Source organism: Misgurnus anguillicaudatus, chromosome 9 (assembly GCF_027580225.2).
Source record: "Misgurnus anguillicaudatus chromosome 9, ASM2758022v2, whole genome shotgun sequence".
In the NCBI taxonomy this organism is placed as follows: domain Eukaryota; kingdom Metazoa; phylum Chordata; class Actinopteri; order Cypriniformes; family Cobitidae; genus Misgurnus; species Misgurnus anguillicaudatus.
The window spans coordinates 11,991,106-12,010,776 of record NC_073345.2 but is presented as its reverse complement, the minus strand read 5'-3'; the positions used below and the strand labels follow the sequence as shown (position 1 = coordinate 12,010,776).

At 37.5% G+C, this 19,671-nt stretch overlaps 1 protein-coding gene across 4 annotated transcripts in view; it reads right to left on the bottom strand.

Moving 5' to 3' along the window:
- The window catches only part of sgcd (sarcoglycan, delta (dystrophin-associated glycoprotein)), a 247,047-nt gene that overhangs the window by 75,595 nt on the left and 151,781 nt on the right, over positions 1-19,671 (bottom strand). For 3 of the 4 annotated variants that reach the window (XM_055179482.2, XM_055179483.2, XM_055179480.2), the window contains exon 2: positions 8,519-8,704. In XM_055179482.2, coding sequence (XP_055035457.1) covers positions 8,519-8,704 — 186 coding nt within the window. Of the gene's footprint in view, positions 1-8,518; positions 8,705-17,622; positions 17,998-19,671 lie in introns of those variants that run through there. The other variant, XM_055179481.2, reaches the window with a different exon arrangement.

Sequence of the window (19,671 nt, the reverse complement as noted above, 5' to 3'; positions counted from 1 at the left end):
ATGAATTTAAGCAAGTTATGATACGTTCACACTGGGCGTAAGCGTTAACGCTTCCAATTCACTTTTAATAGGTGACGTCACGTGTTGCCGAACTGAATTGTGGATCCGTCTGCGCCACGTCACTGCCATTGCTCGTGGCAGAAGTTGAACATTTCTCAACTTTTCAAGCAGCACATGTGAATGTACCGTTAGGTCAGCCGATTCTCTCCAATGGCAGTTAAAGTGTATGGAAAGACTTACATTTTTCACATTTGTTTTTCACATTTTTGTTGTTGTGATGTCAGTGGTAGACACATTTAAATGTGTACAATCGCTGTACAGTCCTAATATGCACTCTTTAGGTGCAAAGGTGTACTAAGGGTAGCACCCCGATGACAGCTAGGGACCATTTTGTGACTTTTTTTGACAGTGTACACAGACTTACTGAAACTGACAGTACACAACGCTCAAGGATAGCAAAATGTCCTCATTAGCCTTCACTCAGAGCTTCAATTACTAAACTGGCATGAAGGACAGGGTCTCCAGAGAAGGCACAACAACATCATCACTTGGTCATTTAGAAGCTCTCCACACCAGCTTCTCAACTGACACTTATTGTTTTTCCCCAAGAACTCAATTACTCAAGTGTGAGTCTCAATTTTGACAGGAGTGCTTTGATGTGAGTAAGGTTGTCTGTAGTGTGTGTGTAAATGTATGCCTTTTTATGGTTCGCTAATTCAGGTTTACAGTTGACCCCATAGCTCACACAAAACCCCTGTGACAGGCTGGTGGAGCCTTGACAAAATGGTAAGTCGTGTCACACATTTCCATAAAAACTTGTCAGTGAGGTGATGCTGAACGGGAACATGGAGCAAAAAGTTTGGCAAATATAAACAGAACTGCCAGGATCAGAGGAGCTACAATACTCCGAAATCATGAAGCCTAAATGTGTTCCTTGCCTTAACCCAAGTGCGACCATGTCATATATTCTGTATGGTTATGAAAACATGACTCTACATGTGATCAGAGTAGTTTGTGAGTTGACCCTTCAGTGCAAAAATAAAAATAAACCCAAATAACATGCATCATTAGTTTTTGAAATGGCCATGCAGTGCCAAATAGCTCCGAAATGAAGACATTAAAACACGTCTGCGTGGTACAATATAAATCAAATTAATATGAAATAATGTTAATTAGATTTCGTCTAAAGAATGAATATTGAAGTTCGAAGATAAAAGGACATAAAACGAAGACCCGATTTTGAACGCATACCACCCGGGTTGTCAGTCCCAGTCCACATTGATATGCATCGTCCTTTGGCATCTGAGAACATTAAATATTTTATTTCGTCCCTGCCTCGACATATCGGTCCGCACGAGGTACCACCCAGCAATTTGAGGTGACATAAATCAGCGAAACTTCCAGCTGCTCATCTGCATCTGTGCTCTGCACAGACCTGATCTCCGCAGGCCCCTTGAGCACCCATTGCCCTTCACACCGTCTTAATTATAGAGTAACACTCCTTTCAAAGGGAAACTCTGAAGACCAGAAGCTTCCCGACAACAAAGTATCATTGGTGAATGTGTTGTCCACAGTTCACATAAACAGATAGAGTTGCGGAAATAAAAATATCTGCATTGCAGGATAATTTTAGTCATGGCTAGGGATAAGGCCTCAAGTCTACACTGTGAAAATTGTTCTGTCATGTAGCGTAAATGCGCTTTATGATGATTGTGATGCCATAAAACAGCGGTGGTTTATCTCATGAATATTAATTAGTATATGCACATTTTCTGTTCAGATTTTTTTGAAAACTAAATATTATATGTGATTTTTTTAGAGTTCAGATCTGATTGATGACAACTGTGACAACCACACAGCATACTATTAAAAATTGCAATGATTAATAACTCTTGTTTCCCTGGCAAATGACACATACCTGTATAGTAATGTAGGAATGGCAAGCAACTGTCCTTACACATACGACCTGCTACTCATAAGGGGAGTCAACTAGTTAACTAAGGTTTAGGAGCAGGGCCATGCCTTAGCCAGTCATTTAACTTTACAACCTACTTGATTGCATGGTTGTTAATCATAAAATATGTAGTAAGTACAAGATAGGAACACCTAACTATATTTCCACAGTTTTTCAAATTTTTCCATCTTTATTTCTTTAGAAATGGTCTCCTTCTCCAAACAGAAACACACAGCCATGACTCATTGTAGGTACTGAGGTTTACTTCAGAAGTGAATGTACTGTATACAGTAAGCCAGCTGCGTGTCTGAAGATTCAATGCCTCACAATAAAACAACAACAACAAAAAAATCGATGGAAAAATCAGAATCTGCTTTTGGTAGATAAGTACATATTGTATCTATTTTTCTATAACAAAAACTACAACAAACACAAACATGTTTCTGCAGCATCTTAAAACAGTCTTGTACATACTCTTTACTGCCTATGACATCATATGCATTATGTAATGACTGTGACATTATATATGCATTATCTCTTATCTGTGACATCATATGCATTTACACCTGTCTGTGACATTATATGCATTCTCTGTTGTCTGTGACATCATAAACATTCTCTCCTGTCTGTGACATCATATTCATTTACACATATCTGTGTAAATGTATCATGTGCATTCTCTCCTGTCTGAGACATCATGTTCATTTTTTCCTATCTGTGACATCACATGCATTTTCTCTGTGTCTGTGATATAATATTTTCTGATGCCTGTGACATCATGTTAATTTTCTCCTATCTGTGACATCATATGCATCCTGTCCTGTCTGTGGCATCATAAACATTATCTTCTGTCTGTGACATCATATTCATTTACACCTGTCTATGACATCATATGCATTCTCTCCTGTATGTGACATCATGTTAATTTTCTCCTGTTTGTGATACAATATATATTCTCTAATGCCTGTGACATCATACTCATTTACACATGTCTGTGACATCATATGCATTCTCTCTTGTCTGTGACATCATGTTCATTATCTGTTGTCTGTGATATCATATGCATTTCTCTGTGTCTGTGATATAATATTTTCTGATGCCTGTGACATCATATGCATTTCTCCGTGTCTGTGATATAATATTTTCTGATGCCTGTGACATCATGTTAATTTTCTCCTATCTGTGACATCATATGCATTCTCTTCTGTCTGTGGCATCATAAACATTATCTTCTGTCTGTGACATCATATTCATTTACACCTGTCTATGACATCATATGCATTCTCTCCTGTCTGTGACATCATGTTCATTTTCTCCTGTTTGTGATACAATATATATTCTCTAATGCCTGTGACATCATACTCATTTACACATGTCTGTGACATCGTATGCATTCTCTCCTGTCTGTGACATCATGTTCATTTTCTCCTATCTGTGACATCATATGCATTTCTCTGTGTCTGTGATATAATATTTTCTGATGCCTGTGACATCATATGCATTTCTCCGTGTCTGTGATATAATATTTTCTGATGCCTGTGACATCATATGCATTTCTCTGTGTCTGTGATATAATATTTTCTGATGCCTGTGACATCATGTTAATTTTCTCCTATCTGTGACATCATATTCATTTTCTCTGTGTCTGTGATATAATATTCTCTGATGCCTGTGACATCATATGCATTCTCTGTTGTCTGTAACATCTTAAAACATTCTCTCCTGTCTATGACATCATATACACCTGTCTGTGACATCATGTTAAATTTCTCCTATCTGTAACATCATGTTCACTTTCTCTTGTCTGTGATATAATATGTATTCTCTAATGCCTGTGACATCATACTCGTTTACACCTGTCTGTGACATCATATGCATTCTGTCTGTGGCATCATGTTAATTTTCTCCTATCTGTGACATCATATGCATTCTCTCCTGTCTGTGACATCATTTTCTCATATCTGTGGGATATGCATTCTCTGCTGTTTGTTACAGTATGTGTGTGTTTTCTGCCTTCTGTGACATCATATGCATTCTCTTTTCTCTGTGACATGCACTCTTTTCTGTATGTGGCATCACATGCACTCATCATATGCACTCTGCTGCACTGTCTGCTTTGTTTATGTAATAATAACCTATAACAATATGTGTATAAAAAATAATTTAACGTCTTATGGAACAGGGTAACACCAGATTTTTTTCTTTACATTTTTGTCTTATATTTACCGCATGATTTAACTGTAAGTATACTCAGGGGAAATGAAGCGATTAGTTAGGGTCTTGCCTTACTTCTGCTCTGGCACTGGGTGGGAATATAGGTTGAAATGACATTCGTTCTTAGATTTCTGTTGTTTCTTGTTTGCAGTACAACGAGGTGGTTAGAAGGTTTGGCTTTTAACTCAAAGGTGTGCGTAAGGGCATCGATTTTGGTTGGGATGCAAGGGACATGTCCTTACCAATATCAATACTCAGCTGTGCTTTTGTTGCAGTCAGACTTGCTCCTCTCTTTATTCTCGGTTCTGTGTACTGGGAGATGTATTCAGTTTTATCCTGTATTTATGTTGTTTAACTAAATTAAAGTGTCCTTAAAAGCTGAACATGCAGTAACACTGATGATTATGAGAGTGGACTTGGAAAGTGAGATATAATAAACCTACTTGAGAAGTGCCATCAGCAGTGTCTGTCTTAATAAAAACTGATCACAGTACACAGCTGAGTTTACTCAGCTGCAGCAAAGCAGATACAAATAAGTGGTAAACATGAAGGTGGTAGTTAACAAATAATACATGTGTCACCTACTGTTGTACACAAACGTGTAGGTACACGTAGCTGTCCATTATTTTTTAATTATGCTTGATTTAAGGTTGTATTTTGTCTGATAATGTTGTAGGTAAATAGACCAAAATATAAGCCCAGGTAATTAATTGGCTTGTTTTTTGTTATTACAAGGCAATATATCATCATAAAATTGCTTAAGAGATGATAAAATAGATTAAAATGAGAGACTTATTTATAAACATGAAGTTATTGTACAACTTAATGTAGCTTAATATGGTTGTAAATAAATTGGATGAGCAAATCTTATCTCAGTTTTTGACATTGAGATCTTTTCTAAAAATCTAGTTGGACGCATACAGCAATGGTATCTGATATGTGTGTCTTTCTTAGGAGAAACATCTAAGACGCATGAGACTTAAGCTGGATGTATAGTTAATTAATGGTTAACAGTCAAACTCACAACCTTGCAAAGCATACTTCATTTGACTTAAACGTATGCATAGACATTGAATGCATGCAATACTTCTCCTGGCCTACAGGGGTCCATAAAAGGGATACTTCAGCAAAAAATTTAAATTACCCCATGAATTACATCTGAGATACAGATGTCCATCATGTGTCAGATGTCAAAAGTAATCCACATGGCTCCAGAGGGACAATAAAGTCTTTCTGAGGGTACTCGATGCAATTTTGTTAGAAAAACATCCATATTTAAAACTTTAAAAACTATAATAACTAGCTTCTGTTAGCGGCCAATGGGCATTCACCATAGAATTTCAGCTACAGGTAGGATGTAGCATACGATCCGTAGTGACGAATGCAGAAACAGCAACCTGATCTCACGAATTTCCGTGGCATAGTCACGGAATTTTGTACTCATTTTTCCGTGACATTCTCACGGATCTCCGCATATTTCCGTGGCCCTGCCACGGACTTTCTTTTCCGTGGCGTTCTCGCGGATTGGTTGCTCAACTGTTTTGTCCTATTTTCTTGCCATTGTCGCTTCGGTTTAGGGTTAGATTTACATAAAATGACATCCCTACCCAAACCCAACTCTAACCCCAATGCCAGGTGACAATTGATTAAAGTTTAAAAAATATAAAAGAATACATCAGAAAAAATAGTATAAACCAATACTTACAGTGACAAAGTAACGCAAGCACCAAATCTAACCCTAAACCGAAGCGACAATGGTTTGAAAATAGGAAAAAGCAGTTGAGTAACCAATCCGTGAGAATGCCACGGAAAAGAAAGTCCGTGGCAGGGCCACGGAAATATGCGGAGATCCGTGAGAATGTCACGGAAAAATGAGCACAAAATTCCGTGACTATCCCACGGAACTTTGTGAGATCATGTTGGAAACAGAGGAGAGACCAAAACGACGCCAGTCATGTATAAGAAGCAGCCTAAACCAAGGATTTTGAAGAACATCAGGGAGGATTTTAATATAAGACAAGAGTATACTGACTATATCTTTAGATAAAACAATAACGCTACGCATAATGGGCTGACCTTCGCATAAGTGTAAAAAGTGTACTATACCCAGGGATTTATAGTAAGCAAAAGTTGAATTTGCTCTTACTGCTGTCTAGGAGAAACTATTAAGAAAATCAATAGTGGTGTGGATGAAAATGAACATTACCACACTCAAAACATACAGGAATGAGCTGAAATAGGAGAGCCAATCTTTCATTAAATACTTTCCGTTTCATTAGTAACGTTATTAGCAGAATATCTCCAGTTCCTCTGCAGAAAGTGTGTATGTACAGTCAGCAGAAAGTGTGAGAAAAGATAATAAAGCCTCATAAATAAGATATTGGTTGAGCCCTGTAATCAAGACCCAAAGCACAGCAGAAAAGGTTGAAACGATCAGTAAACACAGGAAGGGGGCCGACAGACTGAGAGATGTGAAGTAAAGAGACCCGGCTCCATGTAAAAGCCAGAACGGATTGACCACTGTGAGGTAATTGAAAGCAGTAGTTTGTCTGACTGAAGCTCAGAAATAACACAGACGTGACTGGCAGATCCGTATGATGGGGACCTGGCATTTCTTTTCACTTCTAAGTCGGCAGTAAGTTCAGTCAAATCATCTTCAAAAATTAGAGTATATATATATATATATATATATATATATATATATATATATATATATATATATATATATATATATATATATATATATATATATATATACATGTATATATGTGAAGACAAACACAATTTGCCTAAACTGACAACAAACAAATAATTCTAGTTTCTTGTGTCTTTTTGAAAACACCCATTAAACATTCACAGTGTTGGAGGAAAATGTAAGTGGACCCATAGACTAATTTCTTTTAATGAAAGCTAATGTGTGTCAGAAGCTGTTAAACTGGAGTCCAATTAATAAGTATTTGAATAAGTATCTGAATACATTTGATTGATAAAAAGATACTCAAACATTTTAGGATCGCTGTCTTTAAGAAGCATCAGCTCTTATGAGCCATGCCTCTCTAAAGATATAGATAGTTGTTGCACTCCATAAGGCTGAAAAGGGATACAAAACAATCTCAAAATGTTAAGAAATCCATCAGTCTACAGTTAATAATAATGAATAATACATTTAGACAGTTTAATTCTGTAGCTACCCTTCCTAGAAGTGGGCGCCCAAGCCAAGATGACTCCTAAGTCACAAAGCAGAATATTCAATGAATAAAAAATAACCCACAAATAACAGCTAAAGCCTTGAAGACATTATTGGAACATGCTCATATCTCTGTTCATGAGTCTACCATAAGCAAGTCTTTGAACAGGCACAGTGTCTGCTCTCCCGAAAACATTACTGTGAGCCTGAAGTTTGCAAAAGGGCACCTTGGCAAACACAAGTGCTACTGGGAAAATATTTTTTAGACTGATGAAACAAAAGTTGAATTGTTTTGGAAGAATACTATGGTGCAAAAAGGGCACAGTTTACCAACAGTAAGCATCATCCCAACAGTAAAGTATGGTGGAGGGAACATCATGATTTGGGTTTGCTGTCTCAGGGCCTGGACCACTTGCCATCATCAAGGGGGAAATATCCTACAGGTTAATGTCAGGGTGGCTGTCCGCCAGTTGAAGCTCAGTAGACGTTGCTTGATGCAGCAGGAAAATTATCTTAAGCATTGAAGTAAATCCACCACAGACTGGCTTAAGAAAAAGAAAATGTGCCATTTGGAGTGGTCTAGTCAAACCCCAGTCTTTAGCCTCATTGAGATGCTGTAAAATGACCTCAAGAGAGCGGTTCACACCAGACATCCTACAAATGTGTCTGAGTTGAAGCCGTTTTGTGAAGGGGAATGTGCAAAAATTCCTTCTGAATGATGTGCAGGTCTGATTCCAAACTACTGAAGGTGCTTGCTTGAAGTAATTGCTGCCAAAGGAGGTTCAACAAGTTATTAAATCCAAGGGTTCACTTATAGTTTCCTCCAGCACTGTGAATGTTTAATGGGTGTTCAAAAAAGACACAAGAAACTAAAATTATTTGTGTGTTGTCAGCTTACGCACATTGTTTTTGTTTTGCTGTGACCTACATGAGGAACACATTTTATGGCAAATCACAGTAGAAAACCAGTTTATTCCTACGGGTTCACATACTTTTCTTGCCACTGTATATATACTGTAGGCAATGTATGTAGTTGAAGCCCCATAATAGTTACAGGACACATTCGTAGTAGAACCATTCTGTTTTCCCATTTAAAGCATAACATTTGACAGTTTTGTTGGCACATAAGAGCATTACACACACAGTACAAAAACCACACTTACTATAGTAAAGTTCATAACTTTGAGGATCCAGATGGTGAGAGCGAGGTTGACCACGATGAGGATCATGAGCAGGAGAACAAAAAAGTAAAGGCAACGTTTCCGCCAGCCATAGATTCCCACTTTATACACTTGTGGCTTTTCGGTGCTCTGGACATTGTTCCTATGTGGACACTGTTCCTGGGTCATCTGCAAACAAACACAAATAAAAATTAATGGGACATTTTATCCAATGTCCAATTCGACTGGACGTTTGGCAAGCTGAATGGCCATTGATCGCAATCCCCCATGATCACTGGTTAATGTGGTTCTGCCCTATTAAAGCTCAAATAGTACTTACATTGATTCTAACAGTCCAGTTAAAAAGAGGAAAAGATAGTGTACGTTTCAACTGCCATAATAATAGACTAATATCTCAGTGCAGAATAGAATTTACTGTCGGCAGCATTTTGACTTGCCATTTTTGTCGGCCGGGTCAAATAGCATTTGACAAGCACGTACACTGAGGCCACACTGAAACAAATGACTCCAGACAGTTCTGTGAAACTTCCAATGTACATCAGCACACAATGAAACGTTCAGCGAGAGTTTTGCACACACATTCTGCCTTATCACACCTCGTGTTGTATAATCACAGCATTTGAAGCCTTTCATGTTATACAGCTTCGGAAGAAATCGTAGGTAAATGGCAGACATTGTGTTATTAAAGTCAGCCTTGAGTCGAATTATATTTGTGCTGGGGAATTTGATCACCTGCAATAGGTTTGAGTGCTGTTGCCCTTTAATGCCCTTTTCATTCAAGCTTTCTGGTTGACTTATTTTAAAGGTTGAGTAAAGGCAGTAAGTACACTGTACTACAAAAAAGTGAGTTTAGAAACGGTGCCTTCGGGATAGTCTGGCTACTTAGACGTGTTAAGAGCAAAACACAAAATGTTTGCAGAAATGAAAAAACATCATATTAATAAAAAACAAAACTTGCCAGTCGGAGAACATTAATGGAACTTACAGTAAAAGGGAAGTCTATGTGAAGTGCATCGCTCTGCGGTAACCATAGAAACCATGGTAAGTTTGACCAGTTAGTAAAAAAGTTTATTTCCAAGAAAATTTTTCTCTAAACCCAACAACAACAAAAAAAGAGATATTGTTTATCTCTGCTTAAGAATGTTCTGCATTATGAGTTAAGGCTGAATAATAAAACAGAATTATAAAGGAAGATACATTTACAATTGTTTTTTATTTTTAATATCTAAAAGTTCATTCTCAAGTATTTGATTTGTGCTTTCGCAATGCGCTAAATTTTTAATTTTGTTTGTGTAAAATTATGCACTGGGGTACCAAATCCAAGACTTGTACTTGTATAGTCGATGACAACATCCATGATTACCATTGTAACTGATAAATTACGCATTGCGATATATGCGCAACTGTTGCTTGATCTTCTGTGCATAATAACACAATAATAATAATAATAAAAAAACATGAAACATGTTGCTGATATGAGTTGCGATATGTTTAACATCATTTTGTACGTGTCAACAAACATTTCCAGTGTGAAAACCACCTTGATGCGTGATTAATTGAAAGCTTTAGTCATTGCTTGTTCTTTATAGCCTACACTGATTCTCCTTAGGACATTCATGTCAAAATGACGTGCAATTGTTATATGGATGCTCAGTTCTCTGGTTATCTGTTCAGCGATGTTGTTGTGCTTTCCGAGCCTCCATTAACTGGGTTAAAGATTTTCCTAAAACAAGAAGTTGTGGAGTGACTAATGGAACACACCGAGTAAAAAACAAACATTCATTAATTTGCCGATACTCCTCTGTAGGGAAAGGCAAAGCACTGGGCATTACTTTGTGCTAGAGAATAAAGTAGAGATTGTGGCTAGTTGTCACATTTTTTACTTGAGTAAATATTTTTTAGGGTGAGTTTAACCTTAAAGATTCACTACAAAAAAAGCTTTTACATTTTGACTTAACAATAACAAACTAGACAAAAGCAAGCACACCGCCGGCAAAATGATCAAAATGGGTGCTTGTCCAAGAAAGTTATCAGAGCAGATAGTCGGCACAACAAAGCTCCAAATATCCAAGAATTTAATAATGGACTCTCTTACAGGTAATGTTTTGAGCATGCAGGCTCTTCATTAAACAAAATTGAATCATTTATCTGATGAAGAGCCTACAGTCTCGAAATGTTATCTGTATAGTAGTCCATTATTACATTTTTGAATTTTTGGAGCTTTGGTGTGCCAGCTTTATATTTTAATAATTTAAGTTACTGAGATATAGCTCTTGTGACAACATCCCCATCTAGCCTGTTCTCCACATAGTAAAGATGACATTTAAAACCTCAAACCATCTTTAAAAGCACCATTCTTACAGCGCATATAAACAGTAACTCACAAGCTTGTTGATCAAAGTATATTAACATGCAATAGCAGGTAATACATGGAAAAGAGACACCCACTCTGCAGAAGGAACCTGTTACTTTAAGGCATATTCTACTTTCATTTATGTCGTTCTTTGTTCAGACGAGAAGAAATTAAGTTTTTTGAGGAAAACAATTTAGGATTTTTCTCCATATACAGTATAGTGGACCTCAACAGTTTTAATGCATTTTAAAATTGCAGTTTTATAGCAGCTTCAAAGGGCTCTAAACAATCCCAACTGAGACATAAGTGTCTTTTCTAGTGAAAAGATTGTCATTTTTTATTTATTTAAAAAATAAATAAATATATGTACTTGTAAACCACAACTTCTCATACTGCATCCTAGTCGTGTGACGCGCCAGTGTGAACTTACATGATCCATGACATATGCGAAACAACCTCTCCAGTGTTTATAAATGTGGCGAAAGAGGACCGTTTAAACATTGTTGTATGTGTAATGATACTAATTATTTTTTTGTGTTAGTTTATTGTTTACAATGGTCCGCAAGTGTGTGTTTCACATATGTAATGCCTGACCTCTCGACGTGATTATGTAATACGTAAGGTCCCACGGCTAGTGCAAGACGAGAAGTTGTGGTTAAAAGGGCACATATCATAAAAATCTGACTTTTTCCATGTTTAAGTGCAATATTTGGGTCCCCAGTGCTTCTATCAACCTAGAAAATGTGAAAAAGATCAACCCAGTAACTTAGTTTTGGTAAACCATTCTCTGCAAGACGTAAAAAAATAGGTCATTGAAATTTGGCTCCCCTTGTGATGTCAGAAGGGTATAATACCACTGCTTGATCTGCACTATCCAACCACGGCACTGAGATCAGCTCATTTACATTTTAAAAGACACATTTTAAAGGACCCAAAACGGCACATTTTTGCTCACACCTACAAAGTGACAATTTTAATGTTATAATAAATTATCTATATGGTATTTTGAGCTAAAACTTCACATATGTACTCCGGGGACACCAAAGATTTATTTGACATCCTAAAAAAGTCTTGTGAAATGTCCCCTTTAAAAGTACTTTTTGTGAAAATGACGATCGTTTTGCTAGATAAGACACTTATGCCGCGGTTGGGATCATTTTGAGCCATTTGAAGCCGCATCGAAACCGCAATTTTAAACCGCATTGAAATTGTAAACTTTTGAGGTCCACCAAAGTCAACTATACAGAGAAAAAACCCTTAATTTCTTTTCGACTGAACAAAGAAAGACACAAACATCTTGGATGACATGGGGGTGAGCAAATTATGTGGATTTTTTAAATGAAAGTGGAATATTACTTTAACTTAATCACAATTTAATTAATGCTTAGTGCCATGCAATTTGTCGTTAATCAGATAAGCTGCTTGACACAATATTACAGCTTTTAATTGCAGAATCACAAGTTGACCTGCTTATTAAGCCTTAATAAATAATGATAAACAAACTTGACTTGCTATATTTAAATGGAGTTCAAACCCAAACTAGACCCTCAGAGAGCAATGAATGAGAGGACTGGGAAGGAGGGATGCCGTGGTGAAAGCAAATCATACAAAACGTATAAATGTGTTTGTACAAATGAATACAAATTAGCCAACTCATAAGATAAGTACTAATTGCCATTTGAATGTGTTGATATAACCACTATAAACAGTTAATCAATCAAAAATGCCATATTTAATTTCTGCATACAAAGACTATCATTTGTTTTAGGCCTAATATTTAAAGTCCTGATGTTCATTCTTGCATAAATTACAGTTTAAACTATAAGTCACGGTAATAAACTTTACCCTAAGGAGGCCAAATTACAAAGAATCAGTGTTAAACTGACAACAGACAGCCACTGCAATTAAAAAAGAAGTAAAGAAAAACAAACAGGATAAAGGACAAAGGACAAAGGTCATTGTCTTTCTGAAGACATTTCTGAGCTCACGCAACAGTGAATGGAGTTGTTGAGAGAGATGTAAGGAGGTAAAACAGCACTTTGCTTTCGATCCTTAGGGAGAGGAAGAGATGGCGAGTTACTCATCTGTGAACTGGAGTGTCAATGTACCCCTGTCTGTGTCAAACACCACAGGTGTTAGTCTGTATAGTAACAGGACCAAAATAAAAGGGTCACAGATAAAGATCAAGAACTATTGATCTGTCTCACAATAGAGCAAAAATACGCACAAGAACTTATATTTCACTGAGGTAAAAAATGCTGCAATTTATTTAAACAAAAATAAGTTTCTTAATTTAATAAGGTACTCTCATACCTTATTTCTCCAATCATATCTCCAGATTAGTCAGTCAGTAAATGTTTCATGATCCTTCTCTCACTTGAGTCTTAGCCATTTTTTGGTCATTTCTGTCTGACATTTACACCCAGCTTAAGGATCTCAAGGGTTTATCATCCTCTAAAAATTCACCCACTTGAGTCGCTATTACACATCACGTGGTTTATTTTTGTTAGTTTATGTTCTTGTTCGAATTTCTGAAAGAGGCAGCTGACAGAAACGACACAAAATGATTTGGCACCGAGAGCGCAATATGCACATCTGCGTATAGCTACAACAGTTGCTTTCGAAGGTATACATCAGGATTTACATCTAAATCCCACCTTTACAACAAATGCCACCAGCACATTTTTTTCCCGATGTGAGCCTGGCAGGTTTCATTGCTCGAGATTTCTTAGAGAGCCATACTTCACTGCTGGCTCTTAAAGTCAGGATTGTCAAAACACGGCAGAACATGAAACACCTGTTTGTGGCTCAGCCTGTATCCCTGGTGCATGCGTTTACCGGCAGCTTGTTGGTAGCGCTGGAGACCTTCTTGCTTTAAAACACACTGCCACTCATTCTTCTGCACATCTCTGACGCTTGGAGCTAAAAGCTAATAAAGTGTTTGCCTTGGTTTTAAACTTCTATTCAGTCCAACTCAGTGTATCTGTTTGTTTGTACATAAAGAATAACACTGATTTTGTCACAGATTCTCAAAAGCTCAGTTGTTTTCTCTGAGCAATAGCAGTCATCCGCGTTGTGTGATTGTGCCTAAGCGTCTTCGTGGTTTAACGTTGCCTGCAAGGCACACAGTCACAAGACACCGCTCTGATCTCTGCTACATAAAATAATAAGAGTATTCATTCATTTTTATTTGAAGAATTAAGGAAAACATTATAATGCCCGCGGTAAAGTGCTTTCTATACTGCAAAAAAACCCGCCCTAGTGACAGCTAGGGACCATTTTTACGCTTTTTTCTGACAGTGTATCCAGTGCTAAATAATGGACTAATGGAATATTATTATTATTATATACTACTGTCAAAAATAGGGACATATGACTGAAATCTAAAAAACTTTATCTGAAGATTTATGTGTGCATTTTTTACTATTTACTATTTTTTGTGGATAAAATTAATTACTTTATTAGAAAACTATTATTTTATTTAAAAATAAATTATTTGAACTGGATAACTTGGATTAATAATAACAATAAAACTGCCAATAAGAGCCCAGACATCTTACATCTTAGGTTTAGACCTTAAAGGAATATTTAACTTTTATCCCGCTAATGAATTCACCCCTATGTCATCCAAAATGATGTCTTTCTGTGTTCAGTTGAGAGAAATTACGTTTTTTTTTTTTAAAGGAAAACCTTCTAGGATTTTCTCCATATAGTGGACTTGGACCTCAACAGTTTACAAGTTGTATAGGGTGATTTTGTAAGGATAAAATCATATTTTCCTTCATCTCAAGATACTTCATTTGCTTTCACTGATCAGTAATGTAGCTATCAGTCAACACAGCAATCTGCAACACGGTTATGAGACTCTGAGAACGGTCCAATCACAGGAAGTAAAAAACATTAAAAACAATATTGATTCGCTTACAAAATAAGTGGGAGGGTTTGGGGCGCACAGTCCTGCGCCCCAGGGCGGATCAAAAATTAGAATTAGAGCTCAGCCTCAGGTCACATGTTTTTACCCTTTTTACTGACCTACATAGACACTCATTAGGGTTTTTATTTTTTATTTTTTTTAAATAAATTATAACATGACTAACAGTGAAATAGTACAACTAAACGATTTTTGGTAACATGTTTAAGTAGCTTTCCTCTCTGGCCAACTTTAGGGGGGCGGCGCCCAAGCGCCCCCTAGTGACCAGCCGCCACTGGTTTCAATGTAGTTTAAAATTGCAGCCTCCCAAATGAGGCATAGAGGTCCAACTGCAACTAGCAAAACGGTTGTCATTTTCGGCAATAACAATAAAAATATGTACTTTTAAAAAACAATTTCTCGTCTTGCACTAGTCGTGTGACGTGCCAAGGCAACCTTACGTATTGCGTCATCATGTCAAAAGGTCACGCATGATGTATGCAAAACTACCGCCCCAGTGTTTACAAGTTTGGAGAAAGAAGACGTGGAATGATACCAATTTGATGTCTTTGTGTCAGTTTATCTTTTTCGGGACCCCAAAATGCTGTTGTTGTTTAAACAAACATTTCTGTTTTTAGTTGAAAATTTTGTAGTGTAAACATCACCTATTTCACATTTACATTATTTTCGTGTTATTTTAAGAATAGCTTATAACTACAACGTGGATACAAATTTTAATAAGGATGTCCCTAAACTTTCGTATGGCAATGCATACATCAATTTATTTCGTTTTTTTATGTTTTCAGCTAAAATCTGCACCAGATCCACACCGGAGCTTTAGCACGGATCCGGCCCGGAGTCGTCAGCTGTTTGAGATTTTTCTCTGGCTTACAAATAGTTTGATGTAGCTCATACCTAAAAATAAACCGCCAGGTCCTTATAGACCAGTGGTTCCCAACCTTTTTCACTTTAAGGCCCCCTAGTTACCCACAACAATATTTGAAGGCCTCCCACTCACTAATTTTTTTTCTACATTAAATTAAATAGAACTTTGAATAAGACAGATGCATATTCACTACTAAAATGGCAATAAAAAAAATATGCTTGTTTGTCCAATTTTTTAAATAATTTTAAGTCATCTTGAGGCCCCCTTGGAAATCTGCTGAGGCCCCCCTGTGGGCTCCAGCCCCATGGTTGGGAAACGCTGTTGTAGACTATCCAAACTGGATATTGTTTAATACATTATCCTATATATTATAATAACTGAACTGGTCTTTATTCATCATTTTCACAACTGTCCTTTAGATTCACAAGCTGTGTAATGATAGACCCATAACAGTGAGGATTTTATTCAGAAAACAGTTATTTTAATGATTCACAGAGAGAAGCCGATTGTAAAACCAATGTGTCCTCATTAGGGCGATTGTTTCATGTAGGTCTGTGGAAACTCATGCAGACGGCATATTTCAGCGCTTTATTTTCACACTCGATGCTCGAAATGGTTGACAGGTTGAGTACTTTTCCGAAGTACCGCATATAAATTTGGCTCATTAGCTTGACACTGTGTTTACGAAGGTAAACTGGTACTTTAGCTAATGTCGCTGTACTTCACACATATCAGATCTGATTAACATCGACTGGCAGAATAATAAAATGCGCACAGATGGATTTAGTTACTGGCTTAAAAATAAGTCTATTTATGTCATAGGTCACTGACTGAAAAATAGACCAGTGAGGCACATCAAAATTCCTGAGGTATATTTATCCAACGCAAATTACAGTGCATTAGGTATACATTTTATCTGTACGGGAATCGAAACCACACCCAATGCGCTACAAGAACACACAGTCAGACCTACGCCATCTGATTTATAAACCAAAATGTACTTTAACGTGACCACATTGATCTTGGACTGAGAACAGAGAGACTTTGGGCTATCAAACATAACTTCAAAGAAAGACCATATTGTTGTATTTGTATTTTTGCAAAAAATCTTTAAAAGCTTTCAGAGACTGATCTCAGGTCAGTTCAAAAGCTCACCGGCTGCTGATCATGTTTGGGGAGGAGAGCTGTTTTTAACTCGCACTGTATAAAGGGCAGACAGTAACCTGCATGCCTCATAACCTTCACAGCTGTTTCTCTCACTCTCTGGCCAAAGTCCCACCCCCTACTTTTCTCCTTTTTTGCCCCGCCCACTCTGACCTGGCATCACAGAAATAATCAAAAAAGCAACAATCAACAGCCAACAACTGCCACGCGTCATCAAAACAGCATGAATCCTGATGGTAACTCTGCAATATATCCACAGCGAACCCTGTTGTTACTTATTTATAGTAGCATGTTTCCCAGAGGGCCGAGTAATTGAAACCAAATGTGGGGAAGCGGTGATATGGGGAACCAGAGCAGCGGTAGCATCTGGCTTCTCTTGAGAAAACCGGACAGGAGAGAGAGAGAGAGAGAGAGAGAGAGAGAGAGAGAGAGAGACAGACTTTGTGTAACTGTTGTGAGAACTTCTGGCACAATACATTCAAACTGTTTTCTATTGGATTTCAATTAACACAGGACATCTATCCTGAGACCACAATGCATTGCATTTCAAAAATAATCTGATTTAATGGAACGGAATAAAAGAGAGAGAGAAAGAGAGACAGTGAGTTAAAAATAACCCAGTAACTCAAACTACTCCGAGACAGAAAGAAACTTTTTCCACCCCTTAAAACAATGAAGTAGCACTTCACACTAAGCCCTGTCTCCCTGCTGCCAGGAAGTCACATGCATTTCTTCAAAAAACACAAGTTAGACACAATGTACTAAAAACTTACCATCCTGACCATGCTTCTCAACCTGAAGTCCTAGCTAGTGTACAGACAGATAAAAGTAGATCGACACTCAAAAGACGGCATGAGGCCTCTGCTGTTCTCGCTCTCTTTCTATTTCCGACCGACTCCAGGCAGTTACGGTTCCCAGTTTACGACCCCGTCAGCTTTTCCAATAACAGACACGCGAGCCAAAATCCCTGCCCCAAAGTCTGCAGGAAATTCCTGGACTCCACAGTCCTCTGTCTGCAGCCGATCTAGCCGAGATTCACAACCAAAAGAAAAGCAGGAGAACAAAATCTGCACCTCTACGTTAACGTCTCCCTATGCAAAACTGTTCCCCGGTCACTGGCCAGATATAGCACTGGGAGACGTGTGGGGGAAGTTTAGGGGTAGACTAGGTTGGTGTCTGTGTGTGAGGATTTTCCATGCAGTCTCTCCACCCTCTTGATGTACACGTGTTTCAGTGTGTATATGACTCCAGCGCGCTTTGGGAATAGGAAAAACACGTTTACTTTTCCAACCTATCTGCCTGCAATGCTGATTATGAGGGATAAAACTGTCACAATTCTTTTCTATGCAGGATTTTTTATGGGCATGCAAACAAGTCATTTAATCAGATGAATAATAGTAATCATTGTTTAGGTTGCCTCTTTAAGGGGTGGCATTTTAAATGGCCAGATCAGCAAGCATATAGGAGCATGAGCGCAAGAATATTTGCATGTCAACATGTATACTGTATGTATAGTATTGTTAATACTGGTGGTGTGGTTATAAAGTACCTAAAATTAACATAAATATATATTCGTACCGAGTTTTACATTACTGCTGTGACGAAAAAGTGTTGTGTTTGTGACATGAATTTATTCAATGTGTTTTTCACACTCTTTGTTAAGGGTTTGAAAACAACCAATTAAAGTTGGAATTTGGAATCAGGGTTTAGATGCACCATTTCCATGTGACCTTGCTGTATAATGTTGTTGTCAGGTCGAATAAATTCACCACCACACCTTCTTCATGGTAGTGTCTCCCAGATTTACTTGTGAATATGAATCAAACTGTATTTACTGAATGAATGCATAAATTGGATTAGCCCGTGGGTTAATTAATCCATGGGTTTTGAAGTCCATGACTGATCCCTGGCATGCATTTTTATTTTCCACCACGGAAGTGAGCGCTGATAACACTATATACTGTATACACCAAAAAAGTTTGCATAGTGTAAGCTAATAGTAGGTGGCAGTGAGTGCGCTATCAATTTCTCTATCGCCATCTCTAATTGAAATATAAAATTGCAGTTATTTGCAGAGTAATGTACGTGGTTTGTAATTCGTGTTACTCTGAATCTGATGCTTGTGATCACGGCATCAAAGTGGATCTGTCATTATACATGCACATTACAGAAATACATCCTAGTACATATGCATCCGAAAACAACCGACCTAATCCCATATAAGTTGTGCCACCAAACCTGTGTTAACACTGAAGTGAAGAAATATATCTGCAGCGTTTGTTCTGACTAAAATGTTTCAACAGATGCCTTACCGGTTCTGAGGAAGCTGTCTCTGCTCCAGTATTTAATCTGTTCAGATGTTGAAAAGCCCAGCTGATATCACTTGTTTTAGATAGCTCATAGTTTGAGCTTTCACTGTTTTAACAACAGATGATTCCCCAGATGTAAAAACATAATAAACTGACATATTTACGTCTTTTCCCAGACAATCGTCATTTGAAACTTTATAGATTAAACGCCAAATATGATTTGTTTAAATTCTTAAGTAATGTTGTCAACAATACACAATCCCATCCAGAACACATGAGCCAGCCAGCTCATCTTCTCTGTTTACAGACGAATTAAGTTTTATAAAATTTGTCCAGGCTCAAATTATAAATCATTCATATAAGCTTACTGTTGTGAATTGGGGCAAAGTATAGGAGATGGTTTTAAGTAATGATTTTTGTTAAAAAAAATGTTACAGAATACGCTTTAACATAGCCTGGGTGCCAGCCGATCTTAGCCCCGCCCACAACATTTTGAGAAATGGGAAGATTGGT